The 14616-nt window shown below is 39.7% G+C and overlaps 2 protein-coding genes across 2 annotated transcripts; one reads left to right on the forward strand and one right to left on the reverse strand.

The window, feature by feature from the left end:
* Positions 1–936: 936 nt before the first annotated feature.
* On the reverse strand, positions 937–1753 carry LOC128093245 (larval cuticle protein 16/17-like). Its single transcript, XM_052709327.1, has 5 exons — positions 1626–1753; positions 1390–1562; positions 1291–1332; positions 1189–1230; positions 937–1073 (listed from the first exon to the last, which is right to left on the reverse strand). Exons 1-5 carry the CDS (start codon positions 1751–1753, stop codon positions 1006–1008), a joined length of 453 nt encoding a protein of 150 aa, XP_052565287.1. The 3' UTR covers positions 937–1005.
* Positions 1754–8003: 6250 nt separating this feature from the next.
* LOC120420866 (endocuticle structural glycoprotein SgAbd-5-like) lies at positions 8004–8781 on the forward strand. The gene is made up of 5 exons (XM_039583987.2): positions 8004–8149; positions 8218–8390; positions 8449–8478; positions 8568–8588; positions 8650–8781. Exons 1-5 carry the CDS (start codon positions 8004–8006, stop codon positions 8721–8723), a joined length of 444 nt encoding a protein of 147 aa, XP_039439921.1. The 3' UTR covers positions 8724–8781.
* The last annotated feature ends 5835 nt before the right edge of the window (positions 8782–14616 follow it).

The raw sequence follows: 14616 nt of genomic DNA on the forward strand, positions 1-14616 counted from the left end.
CCTTTTGCGGTCGCTTTCACGAGTGAAATGATACAATTTCAGGTTTCTAGTTACATTTTTTTTTAAAGTTTGCAATATTTTTTACCTCAGCAAACCTTAATTTCACTTCTAAGTGATCCCGTTTTTTTTCAGCGCAACTTCGAGCGATGCACACTCGCTGGGCCGCGCTCATGGCGACCATCGTATGCAAAAAGAACTCGCTCGCCGCCGTCGTCGCAGCAAGGGATTGGTTGAATAATTGCGTCCTATTAATCTCTGCAGGACTCTCTCTACGACGCAGAGAAAAACGGTTCCGCATCACTTGTGCATCCCGGGGGCCTTTGAAATGTTTTGATTACGGGACGCGATTTGGACTTTTTCCCCTGTTCGAAATCGTTCCACTTTTAGTCACCGTCGCCGCCGCCGATTTCGGTAACGGTTTCAGGAGGATTAGAGCGCGAATCTGTCGCTCCTCGGGCATGGCTTCCGATATTGTACGGTTTTGAGCGGGATTCAAACCAGGAGGGGTCGTTGGCCAGCAGTGGCTTTGCATACGCATCGTTGAATTACTGACAATTTTTCATAGGATTTTGGGGGAGATCTTTTAGGGATGCGTTTTTGATTAGGCCAGCGATAAGATCGATGATGGGACTCTCGAACCGTCATCCGTGGGACAGTGCCATTCGGGATGAGCACTCAATTATTTGAACGTGTTGGGTTTTTTCGACTTCGGGCTTCACGCCCTGCTTTTGGGTTCGGATTGCGGCGGTTCGTTGACTTTGTTGATGAGTGATTTATCAGGAAAATTGGATGACCTAATGTTGCTCTTTTGAATTACATTTGTGATTTTTAGTAAAATTCCATCATGTTATATATTTGAATAAAACTGAAATTTTTAAATGAATTAACTAACAAAAAAACAGCTTAATAACAATTTGAGTTGCAAAAAAGTTTAAGTCTAGTTTGTATTTTATTGGAAATGTGTATTCATTTCAAGGTCAATGGTACAGTTGGTAAAAGAATTAATTATCCTATCAAAGATGCTAATACCTTAGGATCTATAGAGCTCTCCGGGTTATACGTTGCTTGTGGAGCTGAGAATTAAACATAGAAATCAAGATAAATAAAGTATGGTAAACATTGCTCAACGCTTAACTTCAGGAAAACTATAAATGCAAACTTTTGATGTATATATTTATAATAACTTACGTCTAGTAGTTGTTGAAGGGAACGGTGTATAATCTTCTTTATCTGCGATGGATAAAGTACAATTTAGATACCATTCATTGCCTCTGATACCGACACACTTACCTATTCCAAAAGTCTTTTTTGTAGTTGTCTCTTTCTTGTTTACTAAAATTTAAACAATGTGTTACTTACAAAAAATAGCGCATATTTAAACAAGTTTACCTATGACCGTGGGATGATAACCAGTTTCGTCAGCATAGTACTCAACGATGTATTCGACACCATCGGAACCGATGAAGCTGTAGGATCCATCAAATACAAGTATTTTTGTACCGTCTGTCTGCTCTCTGATAACACCATTTTGAACTACCTTACGGCCATCACTCAAATTGTAACTGCAAAAGTTTCAAGCAAAATGTTTTAGAAAATATTAACAATAAGATAACCAATTAAGTTACCCCCATACAAAGCCATTCTCATCTTGGCTGCCATACTGGTCCTCAACCTTGATACTGTTGTTTCTAATTGGAGCACTTAGCACGCTCGAAATGGTCAACATTACTAAACTAGCGGCTAGGATGTGCATTTTAACAATCTGTCCACAAGACTAAAGAGTAGCAAGATCAAAGCGTGTTAATCAACACCTGGTGTGCACGGGGGCTCGTGACTTAAACTGGTTTTAATTTGGGGAATTTTGAAGATGAACTCGGCGGCCTTGACGTGGTACGCTACAGTTGAACTGAACACTTTTGAGCTTATATGATGTCTCCAGTTTGCCATTCTTTTTACATTGCCATTTAATTATATACACAGCAAAGTAAAGGGTTTCAAAGGTTCAAAATGTTTTAATTAAATATTCCCTCCATTTTGTGTAGTTTTACCTAAAATAATGTCTAAAAAATTAAATTCAATTGATATTGATAGAAATTTTACCATGACACTTTTCTTCCCGGACAGACGGTAATAACAAAATTCATACCATTTCAATAACAAATACTGTTAAAATAACAAAATGTGTTATGGATTATTCTTGAAAAATATATTTTTGCATAGCAGTTGAATAACGGTGCCCACCAACTGTTATTGGCATAGTTGTTAAAATAATAACAAAGATTTCTTCGAAGAATAACTAAAAATGTTATTAGTCTGTTATTACAATAACAATCCAATAACAAGAAAATCTAACGACGAATAACAAATTTTGTTATAAATAACAAAAAATGTTATTGGCCTAGTATTTTCAAATATCAAAAAATGTTATTCCAAGTTATTACCGTCTGCTCGGGTTACCATTATTCTTTGTTTGAAATTTGTTCACACCTTATGATTGGTAAAATTATACAAAATAGAGAGAATATTTAACCACTAAAATTTTGCACTATCCCAAATTAAACTTTTTTTTACTGTGTTGTAAGTGATGCGATCTCCAATTTTATAGGTTGTATGCTATCTATTGATGCACATGCGACTAGTTGTCGAATTACAGTCAAATTTGATTGTTGATCCTAATGTTTGGCCGTTGCAAATATTTTTCAAAGCTTATGTCGCCTCCCCTCCCCCTTCCCCTCCAAAATCGGTTCAAAAAGTCAGGGGACAAAAAACAAATAATTCAAAAAACTTTTAAATTTAAATGGAAATACAGGTCTAATCAAATGAAAACAAATTGTATTGCATTTTCCTGCGTTTGAAATCATTTTTAGCATGAAATCGATCAAACATATTTTGAATATTTGTGGAATTCCAATTCAGCATCGCAAAAAGTATTTTTTTACGGAGAAAAAAAATCTTCAATGCTCAGATATTTTCAAAAATAATGATTGCAAAAATGGGCTCGTGTAATTTTTAAACACTTTTTTCATTTAAATGTGAATACCATGGCTTAAAATACCGCCCCCCTTCACTTTTGGCCACAGCCGAGGGACATAAACTTGAAATCATCAATTCCAGTTGATTTGTTGTTTAAAATAAATTTTTTCCAAAAGTTTTTGGGGATATTAATGATGATTATTTTATATATTTTCTCAATATTTCTTTTTGCAAAAGTTCTTAAATTTACTTTTTTTATGCAAAATTGCCCGATTGTTTTACTTTAAAAGATTCAGCTTTGAAAGTTTTATGGAATAAGGGCGAAGGGGCAGAGATAAAATGCACAAAAGGTCGAGTGGACAAAAGATTTTTTTAAATAAGCATAATGTGTCTGTGTCACCAGCGTCTAACGAACCTGCTTTTGGGTATAGCGTATTACTGGTTTCTATATATGTAAAATTATCATAAAATCCCAAAATATGATTAAAAATCGATTTGTGGACACTTTGGCTCAATTCTGAGGGTAATTCAGATTCAGCGGACAAAATTACATGGAATAACATGTAGTTGAGCAACTTTCCAATTTCATTAGGGTGGTCCCATACACTTTTCCCTTGAAAATTAACCATTTTTAATTGAAGATATCTTGAGTTTGAATAAAAATACTCCTGGTATTTTTTCAGCGTTTATAGTTCATCTGTCGAATGCAATCTGGTGATTCAAATTTGGCCTGCGCTTTTTCGATGTGTGGGTCTCGTGGCGCAGGGGTAGCGGCTTCGGCTGCCGATCCCGATGATGCTATGAGACGCGGGTTCGATTCCCGCCTTATCCACTGAGCTTCTATCGGATGGTGAAGTAAAACGTCGGTCCCGGTTTCTCCTGTCTCGTCAGAGGCGCTGGAGCAGAAATCCCACGTTAGAGGAAGGCCATGCCCCGGGGGGCGTAGTGCCAATAGTTTCGTTTTTCTGCGCTTTTTCGAAATATTTGAGTTTTAAATTCGCATCTTTTTTTTCCCTTAAAATGAATGTAACTTTGACCCTTAAGTCCAAATTAACTTGTAAAAAAATAAAACATAACCCTGAATTGCTACGCTCAAAAAAACTAATTTTCGAAGGTTTTTTCAGATGTTTTGTCAACATTTGGTCGTAGAAGGCGTAGATTGCGAGATAAAATGTTGGTGTCTTCGACAAAGTTGCCGGTTTTTTCGAAAAATCGGTCCCAGCAAAATCAAATGGCGTCTCGGGCATACACAAAAAAAATGATGGTAATATTCATCAGGAAATGGGGACTGATTTTGTGGCAAGAAAAACGATAAATTTTAATCCAGAATGATGAATTTTCATCAGTTTTTAATGAATATTCATCAGGTTCTTATTTTTACACATTTTTTATGTAATATTACTCAAAAAAGAGGTTATATTCAACCTACCAAATTTTCAACATTCTAAAATTTACCTTTTTTTGTGTGTTTTTCGAATGTTCTTCGAATTTTCGAAAAAATGCCAAACTTTGAAGGTCTGTACTGAGCTCCAGGGTGCTCCAAACTTCAGTGTTAAATATATCAAAAGATGCGCAAGGATCTGACCAATACGCCAGTGATGTTGATAAACGCTTTTGTGGTGAAAATGCCTCAAAAATTGACATTATTGAAAAAATCTTTTTTATGGGATAAATCCCATTTCAAATTGAAGGCAACAACCGGCACATGCTGATTCCTTTTAGTGCCGAAATTCGTGAAATTGAATTTAATACAGAACATGTTAAAGTGATGATCATTTCTCTTCGAAAATGATCAACGGCTTCACCTTAATCTGAATTTAGTATTATTCATAAAATAAGATAATATTTTTTTCTAGTACATGAAACTTATAAAAAAGTTCATTAAAATATAAAAATTAAGCTGCTATATTTATTTTTTAATTTCTTTGCAAAAAGATACTTCAAGATGTCAATTCGATATTTTCAATAAAAATAAGTACATAGATGAAAAAAAACGTAATTACTCAAGAAATTTGGAAAAAAATTATGAATGTCATTTGCCCAGATTTTCAAGCGTTTCTAGTTAAATCGCATTCCCTATTTGATATTATTTTTTAACCTTAACTCTTTGGGTATGGAATTTAAACTTTCTGCTGACCCGACTGTTTTCTGTTGTCGTATATGTCGATTTAAGCCTTAGCAGTTACAGAGTTATTAGTATGCTCAAATTGCAACGAACATTCTTTTGTAGCAAATTTCCGTTAGAAATTGCCCTTTTAAATGCAATGAACTCTTCCCTAATCACCTTTTCCCAAGACCACACATTTCTTTCCACGTTTCCCACGATCCTGACAAATGCCAGCTAAAACTTTGATATATTGAAATTCGCATCACTATGCAGATTAAACGGATGCAAATATTGCACTTTTCTCACGTGAAATACTGCTGCACCCCTTTTCGCAATCCTTGGGATCGATACCTCTTTCTCCTTGCGAACGCTTTCTTTCCTTTCCGGATTTTAAGCCCGAACCCCGAAGAAGTGAAACTGCCGACTTGGTTGGTGTGCCAAAATTATAGCCGATCTTCGTTCATGCCCTGACAGACAAAATAATTTGATTCCTCACCCCGTTTTCGGTGTTCTTGGACCCGGGGTGTTGCTACACGGCTTCCCGAAGACGGGAAGACCTCAGCTCAATTGATTCCTGAGAAATGTTCGATGAACTTTGCCGGTGGCGTTTTTCGGGAAGGACGCCTGGGAACGGCAGAAGAAAGGGTTACCGTATTCTCGTTATTTGGGATGAAAATCCCCTCGAGGCATCAGGTAGCACTGCACATCCTTGACAGAGAGAGGAGAGCGCCAGCCAGATGCAATTTCGGGACTCTTCACTCACCGAGTGGAGATTCGCCACAAATGCACATCCTGGCGGCGGACCCGGCTCGCACACCGGATTCAATTTGCATCCCTTCTTTTCTAGGGTTGAAGACGTTGAAGTTCTTACTGGTGGTCCTCGGGTTTTGCATTGCCGAGGCTGACGTATTGTCGTTTTGCAAATAAGTTTCAGCGGAGATACAGGTAAATTGAAACGGGAGATTGATCGTTAATTTGCGGATTTAGAAAGTGCGACGAAAAATGGGTGCGATAGGCAATTTTGGGTAGTAAATCTTCCTGGGAACATCGTTCAGGGCGGATAACGGTATTGAAGTGTCCTGAAAAAATTGCATACAATTTGTAGCCAGAATTGAAGACTTCAAGGACTTCAAGACGAGATGATTTTAAGACTGAGAGACTTTAAGACTTGAAGTCTTGAAGACTTGTACCTTTGTTCACTTTAAAGTCTTCAAAAGAGAGACTTTCTCAAAAAACATTAAATCGATACAATTTGCCATCTTCGAAGCCATTCCCCATCGAAACTACTCGATTGAAATTCATTCGATCCTTGGCCTCGAGCTACCTCCAGCATCTGTCCAAAAAGTTTCACCGAATCGCACCCTCCAGCCTTCCCAAAAACCATCGGACAGCATCGTCACCGGCGAAGTTCTTTATTGTGTTGTATCGAACGCTATCGCCCGCCCCCTCCATTCCCCGGGAATCGTCAACATCTCCCTGGCGGCCATCGGTCCAAAGGAAGCAACTATGGACAAAATGTAATCGTTTTCCCTGTCTTCTTTTCTCTCTCGCCACCCCCTTCCAGGATCGACAGTGTCTTATCGGACGGCTTCCCCTTCATTGAGAAGACTTTTCAGGACGACACTCTCGTGCACGAAAAGAACTGTCCCCGTTAGAGTAGCAGCCAAACGGATCAAGATGAAAGGACCATCGACCGACCAAGCCGTGGACGGGAGACTACGGTTGATGGCGCACAGTGGACTGATGCTGGGAATTTTCGGACAAAAAATCAATCTTTATGTCTTCATGCCTTCATGTCTTCTTGTCTTCTTGTCTTCTTGTCTTCTTGTCTTCTTGTCTTCTTGTCTTCTTGTCTTCTTGTCTTCTTGTCTTCTTGTCTTCTTGTCTTCTTGTCTTCTTGTCTTCTTGTCTTCTTGTCTTCTTGTCTTCTTGTCTTCTTGTCTTCTTGTCTTCTTGTCTTCTTGTCTTCTTCTCTTTTTGTCTTCTTGTCTTCTTGTCTTCTTGTCTTCTTGTCTTCTTGTCTTCTTGTCTTCTTGTCTTCTTGTCTTCTTGTCTTCTTGTCTTCTTGTCTTCTTGTCTTCTTGTCTTCTTGTCTTCTTGTCTTCTTGTCTTCTTGTCTTCTTGTCTTCAAGTCTTCAAGTCTTCAAGTCTTCAAGTCTTCAAGTCTTCAAGTCTTCAAGTCTTCAAGTCTTCAAGTCTTCAAGTCTTCAAGTCTTCATGTCTTCATGTCTTCAAGTCTTCAACCTTTCAAGTCTTCAAATTTTCTACAGTTCCTCCCACTATCCCTCAACCACTCCAACTACGCGGAGGCGAGATGAAAAACTTGAGGTAAATTTGCATAAACACAATGGTTGAGCCCCGCTAGTACTAATACTGTTGTTTGAGAGATGGCTAGATATCTTTCCTCCCCCTGTTCGCAGAAGTAAAAATGGCCAAGTCGCACACCTCAGGGGCAAAATACGGCAGCCGACGAGCGCGCCAATATTTGGAGATAGATGGAATATCGCGAGGGCAGCGTCGAGAAAATGGACCTCACTGTTTGATCACCATTAGTCTAAGAATAGAAAATGGAATGAAAATATTAGCAGAATATCTGTCTACTCTGAATTTTTGTGAATTGTACATATTGGTGATTGAACTCCTTGTTTTAAAATAAACCAAACCCAAAAAGATTAAACAAATGTGCATTTAATTAAAACCAACCCATCTACAACTTGCCCTATGCCTAATTCTTCCACACTCGAGCGGCCTCCCTCTCGAGTTCTTTCACAGCTTCGCGGCATTCGTCCAGGCTAATGAACTGCGGGCGATCTTCCGAAATCTTCCGCACAAAAACCTGTTCACTGCTCGTCAGTCAGATGAGGCCACTGAAGATGCTTCTCCTCCCATCTATGATTCAGTCGAGTAGTAGCAGATCAACAAAATGCACATCGCATTGCGAAGTTTAGTGGTTGTGGCTATTTTAGGAGGTGAAATTGTAGTTCAAGGTGTTCTAACCGGGGACAGCAGTTCCCAGCTGAAGGTCGTTGAACAGTACAACAACCTGAAAGATAGCGGATACGAATGGGGGTGTGTAGGTCTTTTGGACGGAAGTTCAGAGATTCCAAAGTTTAATTGTTTGTTTTGAAAATGAGCAGCTATGAACTGAGTGACGGACGGTACGCAACTCAGGATGGTTATACAAAGGAATTGTCGGACGGGTCGGAGGCATTGGTAATAAGGGGGTCCTACAGCTACACTGCTCCCGATGGTGTCAAGTATACGGTTGAGTACTACGCAGATGAAACTGGCTATCATCCAACAATCATTGGTGAGTAGCAAGTGGATGAAGCTGAAAAACACAGAGTAATATCAATGTTATGTTTCAGTCGGTGACGAAGACACTACTGTACCTCCAGGTTTGTATTCTATGCATTCGATGATGATCGAATGTTCACAAGTCGTTCATACCTCAACTCTTTATATTTTTTTATTTTCTTTATTTCAGTTGGTTATGCTCCAGATTTTGGTATGCGGGTATTATCTCTACCGAATTATTCTCAAATATTGAAAAACGTTGATTATTTCAGGTGAAGAAAGTCCATCAAAGCCCGGGTACGATCAAGGATTAGATCCAAAAGTGCTTGCATCTTTACTAGGTTAATTTATGGAATATAAATAAAGTTTTGATCGAGAACGATACTCATTCATAAAACAATAAATATAGTTTGATATTCCGATCATCCTTGGTCTTGGACAAATGATTAAAATCAAATGGTAAGGCAAACCTGTCTCGCATATAAAATAACATATTGAGTATGTATTTCTAAGGTTTCTGGAACAAGGCACAAAATTTTGTCATTCCTAGATTTTAATTAAAATCTTTGATTGCAAGTGTAGTACGCAAAAAGTAACTTTTTCAAAACATTTTTTCGTAAAATCGCGATGACTCATGTTTATTATTAGTAAACCCCAAATCATTTTTTTGTAATTATCTGTTCTACAACTTTGTAGAACATTGTTACACTCTAAAAAATAGCCCTGCAAAGTTACAAAAAACACGAAATTTCAAAATGAAAAATTTTGTTCTAAGTGAAAAAAATATCCTTCTGGGTTAATGTAGATTCGAAAAGTTCATTAAATTTCCCTTAAAATGACATGTTCCATAAAAATTTACAGTTCAGAAACGGAAAATCGGGGAGTTCGGAGTTTCAAGACTCCAAATTTCTTTCATAACACCGTTTCAGGCTGCAAATTATTGAAAAATATCTCTTTTTTGCATGTTCATAAATGGAAGGGGTCGTCACGGGATATAAAAAAACGGACCTCGGATTCGTGATCAGGGACAAAAGTTACCCCTTAGGACGAAGTTGTGAGCAAATCGAAGAGGGGTCGGGGCAACTGCTGTGTGATTTGGCGGAGAATTTCCCAAAAAAAGGGTCACTTGAATTTTATGTAATGAGTTTTGCATCATTTTGATTTTGGAATATTATATTTTTACTGAATTTATAAACCAACGTAAAAGTCTTTAAAATTAAGATCATTATGATACACACTTAAAAAAATGGAATATTATATTTATCGTAATCACCAATCTGATGTATTAATTTATCATGTACATGAGAATTTGATGTAAATTTACGTTTGTTTTGATACCTTTTGGCAAAACTTTATTTATTTTATATTTTATAGAATCTTCTCAATTTCAACGCTGTTTTGTTGGTTTAAAAAAATTAGTGGAAAATAAAAATGATAAAAATATAAATGCAAACAAGAAGGTTTTCCATACTAATTCCCATTCAAAATTGAAATGCTACGCGCAAAGTGTGGACGAAACAAATCCCAATATTCGGGGAGTTGTTAAGGGGCCTAAAAGCAAATAAAAAACCTTGTTCAGAAAAATCGACCATCTCGAGCCATCCTTATACTTACTTGTGACATAGGCCATGTTCTCATTGGAATGATCGTGCTATCTTGTGACATGTCATGCAAATACAAATTGTTGAAAAAACAGGATTTTTTTTCTAATTTTTCACAAATTTATGCTGATATTTAAAAAGCAATGCCATCTTTCGTTTTTGGAAATATACTGATTAAGTCGGATTAACTGTTAATTTAAGCTTATTTGAGTTTGTATAGGAACTCTATGCACATTTGTGACATTTTTCACTTTCAAAACACGTTTGTGACACGTGCTTCTCTCATTACTGTTTACATTGTTTACTGTATTTTTTAACTGGTGAACCCAATTTGTTTGAATTTTGTAGCATCTGTTTACAAACCAATAGCTTCCAAAAGTTTGACTCCATAATTAATAGTTTTGAAAGTATTTACTATCAAATATCAAACAAAATCGATTTTCTTCTAAAGTACTACATGGTTGTTGTGGCTAGACAGCATACATCAGTCGAAATCTTTAGAAATATTGTTCAACCTTCGTGTTTTACTTATTGGAAATCATGATTTAACTGAAAATTCAATATTATTACTTATAAATTGTAGTTTCTCATGCCGAAGTTATTCTCAAACAAAACAATGCTTAATTTTCGGCCTTCAGGTTTAAGATGATGTTGATAACAGCAAAAAAAAGAAACAGCAGCATTTTTTCTGCTACCTTTTCCAACTCTCCATCCGGCTTTTCTCCTCCTGGCTTACGCACACAAAATTTCTGTTTTCATTTTTTTGCTTCCTGGCTTGTGAGGGGATGGCGTACGGAAAAGATGGCCTCGGGGCCTAAAACAGCAGCGAGGGGGTGGTGAGCTGCCACTGCTGCTGCTGGGTTAGGGCCACATCACGTGTAACAGTATGTGTGTGTGTGTGAATTGTGATGGTGGAAAAGTTTTCCTTTCGTTCTTTTTTTTGCTTATCGCACACAAACCTAGCTCGCTCGACCGACGTCCTTTTTTTTGAAGAGATGTTTGGTTTTTGTGCACACACACACACATGCAAACACACTTACAAAGTTGCGGAGGGGTTGGTTGTTTGCATCCGTTTTGTGGAAAAAGGGTCGGCGTCCACCATCAACCAGCCAGCATGCCACCAGAAACGCGCGCGGGAAGTGGAATTTGATGAGATGAGAGTTTTTTTTCTGCTTCTTTTTTCCCATTGTGGCGGCAAGGAATGGCTGCTGCTGCTGCTGCTGCTAGAGAATGGGGTGAGATTGTGGCGGTGGGCGAGTTTTTCCAGCGTTTTCCAATATCGTAATATATGGTAATGCTTCGAGATGAGGGATAAATGTGAACGGGCTTTGCTGCTTTTTTACATATACAACGAGATGTGAAGCGAGCAAGATCAAGGGGATCAAGCCTATGTGTTGGTCGGCATGTGTGAGAGTGTGTTTGGTTAGCAAAGAATGTTTTTGCTGGCTAGCAAGGGAAGAATTGAAAATTTATGCTTTGATGTCCAAAATGAGAATGTGCTGTTGTGGGATTTTCTTCAAAAATAACCATGTAGTCATAATATCAAAAAGTTTTTTTTCTGTCTTTTTATTATAAATGTTGTTGCATACACCTCAAATCTGCTCACTCTCCATTCGAAGGTTCATACATGTAAAACATATGTAAGCTTTAAGAATTAAGAAAGACCAAATTTCACCCCAGGGGGGAATTTCCCACCCGGTTGGATATACTGCCCTAAAATATTTTCTATAAAAGGATTCACAAAAAAAACTACTTGAATTTAACATAAAAACATTATACTTTATTTGCCTGTAGATCAATTTTCCATGAAATCTGTAGATCAGTTTTTTTTATCTGGCTTAAACTTTGAAGGTTGATCTTCTATGACCAATGAAGCCATTTGGGTTGTCCTAGCTAGAGGTGGGCAAAAAAGAGCGAGCCGCTCAAAGATCCGGTTGAGCATGAGCATGAGCATGAGCATGGTTGACTGCCAATGAGCTGCTACTCCGTTATTGACGGATCAGCTGAAGTTACACAATGAACCAACAGATGAGTAGTGGGAGCTAATCATCCTCACTGTATAACCCCTGAAGATCTCTGCTTTGAGTCAATACCGGCGCCCCCCCAAGGAGATGCAGTTCAACAAAGGTAGGAATGTTAGTCCGATAGTTGAAGTTGCAGACTCATCAGACACAGAGTTTGTCGCTCTATACCTGTTGACACCGCATGAGACCGTTGAATCCACAGCATCTCCTTCAAGCATCACGGGAAGTGGGGGAATTGTGTTAGTAGGGGAAGGAAAGGAAAGGTCAGGATTCATCTTGGTAGATGATATGACCAGAAAGTGAAACAATCGTTGCCTTCCGAGCTACGACGCTATGAGAAGGTCTTATCAATCGCGTATTTTTTACTTCTTACCGCCGGCGTGCCATCCGAGCAACGATGCTTTGGGAAGGACTTTCAAAACGAAATGAATTTTGAATTAACGTATTATTCCGTGATGTACAATTTTTATGTTTAACTTCTTACCGCCGGCGTGCCATCCGAGCAACGATGCTATAGGATGGGCTTTCAAAACGAAATGAAAATATAATATATAATTCAACGATGCGAATCTCTATTTCAATTCTTTTCCGATCTACATCTCGCGGGTTCGCGTGCGCCTATTCACACTTCGATCGATCCAACGAACACCACACGACTGATGGCCCAACTTCTCTGGGCACACTTCGACCCCTTTTTCAATGATTTCGAGAACTTTCTACCACTTTCCCGCGGATTCGCGCGCGTCGATTCACTCTCCGATCGATCCAACGAACACCACACGACTGATGGCCCAACATCTCTGGGCAAACCGCGACCCCTTTTTCAATGATTTCGAGAACTTTCTACCACTTTCCCGCGGATTCGCGCGCGTCGATTCACTCTCCGATCGATCCAACGAACACCACACGACTGATGGCCCAACATCTCTGGGCAAACCGCGACCTCTTTTTCAATGATTTCGAGAACTTTCTACCACTTTCCCGCGGATTCGCGCGCGTCGATTCACTCTCCGATCGATCCAACGAACACCACACGACTGATGGCCCAACATCTCTGGGCAAACCGCGACCTCTTTTTCAATGATTTCGAGAACTTTCTATCACTTTCCCGCGGATTCGCGCGCGTCGATTCACTCTCCGATCGATCCAACGAACACCATACGACTGATGGCCCAACATCTCTGGGCAAACCGCGACCCCTTTTTCAATGATTTCGAGAACTTTCTACCACTTTCCCGCGGATTCGCGCGCGTCGATTCACTCTCCGATCGATCCAACGAACACCACACGACTGATGGCCCAACATCTCTGGGCAAACCGCGACCCCTTTTTCAATGATTTCGAGAACTTTCTACCACTTTCCCGCGGATTCGCGCGCGTCGATTCACTCTCCGATCGATCCAACGAACACCACACGACTGATGGCCCAACATCTCTGGGCAAACCGCGACCCCTTTTTCAATGATTTCGAGAACTTTCTACCACTTTCCCGCGGATTCGCGCGCGTCGATTCACTCTCCGATCGATCCAACGAACACCACACGACTGATGGCCCAACATCTCTGGGCAAACCGCGACCCCTTTTTCAATGATTTCGAGAACTTTCTACCACTTTCCCGCGGATTCGCGCGCGTCGATTCACTCTCCGATCGATCCAACGAACACCACACGACTGATGGCCCAACATCTCTGGGCAAACCGCGACCTCTTTTTCAATGATTTCGAGAACTTTCTACCACTTTCCCGCGGATTCGCGCGCGTCGATTCACTCTCCGATCGATCCAACGAACACCACACGACTGATGGCCCAACATCTCTGGGCAAACCGCGACCTCTTTTTCAATGATTTCGAGAACTTTCTACCACTTTCCCGCGGATTCGCGCGCGTCGATTCACTCTCCGATCGATCCAACGAACACCATACGACTGATGGCCCAACATCTCTGGGCAAACCGCGACCCCTTTTTCAATGATTTCGAGAACTTTCTACCACTTTCCCGCGGATTCGCGCGCGTCGATTCACTCTCCGATCGATCCAACGAACACCACACGACTGATGGCCCAACATCTCTGGGCAAACCGCGACCCCTTTTTCAATGATTTCGAGAACTTTCTACCACTTTCCCGCGGATTCGCGCGCGTCGATTCACTCTCCGATCGATCCAACGAACACCACACGACTGATGGCCCAACATCTCTGGGCAAACCGCGACCTCTTTTTCAATGATTTCGAGAACTTTCTACCACTTTCCCGCGGATTCGCGCGCGTCGATTCACTCTCCGATCGATCCAACGAACACCACACGACTCAGCGAGCCGCTCAAAGATCCGGTTCACTGAAAAGAGCCAACGAATCGTGGCTCACAAAAAAGAACCGCGGTTCTTTTTTAAACTCCGGTCTTTTGAAAGAACCGTTTCAAGATGGCATGATTTTCGTTATAAATATAATTTATTGAATGTCCAAAAAAAAATATGTAATGTTAAATTTGTTTTTTTAGAATTGAAAATGCAATATCAAAAATTTAAATGCTTATAAAATTGAATCCCAATAGTAAATGATATTCTAAACCCCCCCTCCCTCCCTTTGTCACGATTTTCCTATACTTATAACATG

This window comes from Culex pipiens, chromosome 3 (genome assembly GCF_016801865.2).
Source record: "Culex pipiens pallens isolate TS chromosome 3, TS_CPP_V2, whole genome shotgun sequence".
Taxonomy (NCBI): domain Eukaryota; kingdom Metazoa; phylum Arthropoda; class Insecta; order Diptera; family Culicidae; genus Culex; species Culex pipiens.

What these genes read in the sequence shown, in the direction of transcription:
- LOC128093245 (XM_052709327.1), bottom strand. Translation starts at nt 1,753, where the DNA reads ATGCACATCCTAGCCGCTAGTTTAGTAATGTTGACCATTTCGAGCGTG. An exon ending in AAAAAAGACTTTTGGAATAG is followed by an intron (nt 1,231 to 1,290) that starts GTAAGTGTGTCG and finishes TATCCATCGCAG; the next exon opens with ATAAAGAAGATTATACACCG. An exon ending in CCCTTCAACAACTACTAGAC is followed by an intron (nt 1,074 to 1,188) that starts GTAAGTTATTAT and finishes TTTAATTCTCAG; the next exon opens with CTCCACAAGCAACGTATAAC.
- LOC120420866 (XM_039583987.2), top strand. Translation starts at nt 8,004, where the DNA reads ATGCACATCGCATTGCGAAGTTTAGTGGTTGTGGCTATTTTAGGAGGT. An exon ending in AGACACTACTGTACCTCCAG is followed by an intron (nt 8,479 to 8,567) that starts GTTTGTATTCTA and finishes TCTTTATTTCAG; the next exon opens with TTGGTTATGCTCCAGATTTT. An exon ending in TGGTTATGCTCCAGATTTTG is followed by an intron (nt 8,589 to 8,649) that starts GTATGCGGGTAT and finishes TGATTATTTCAG; the next exon opens with GTGAAGAAAGTCCATCAAAG.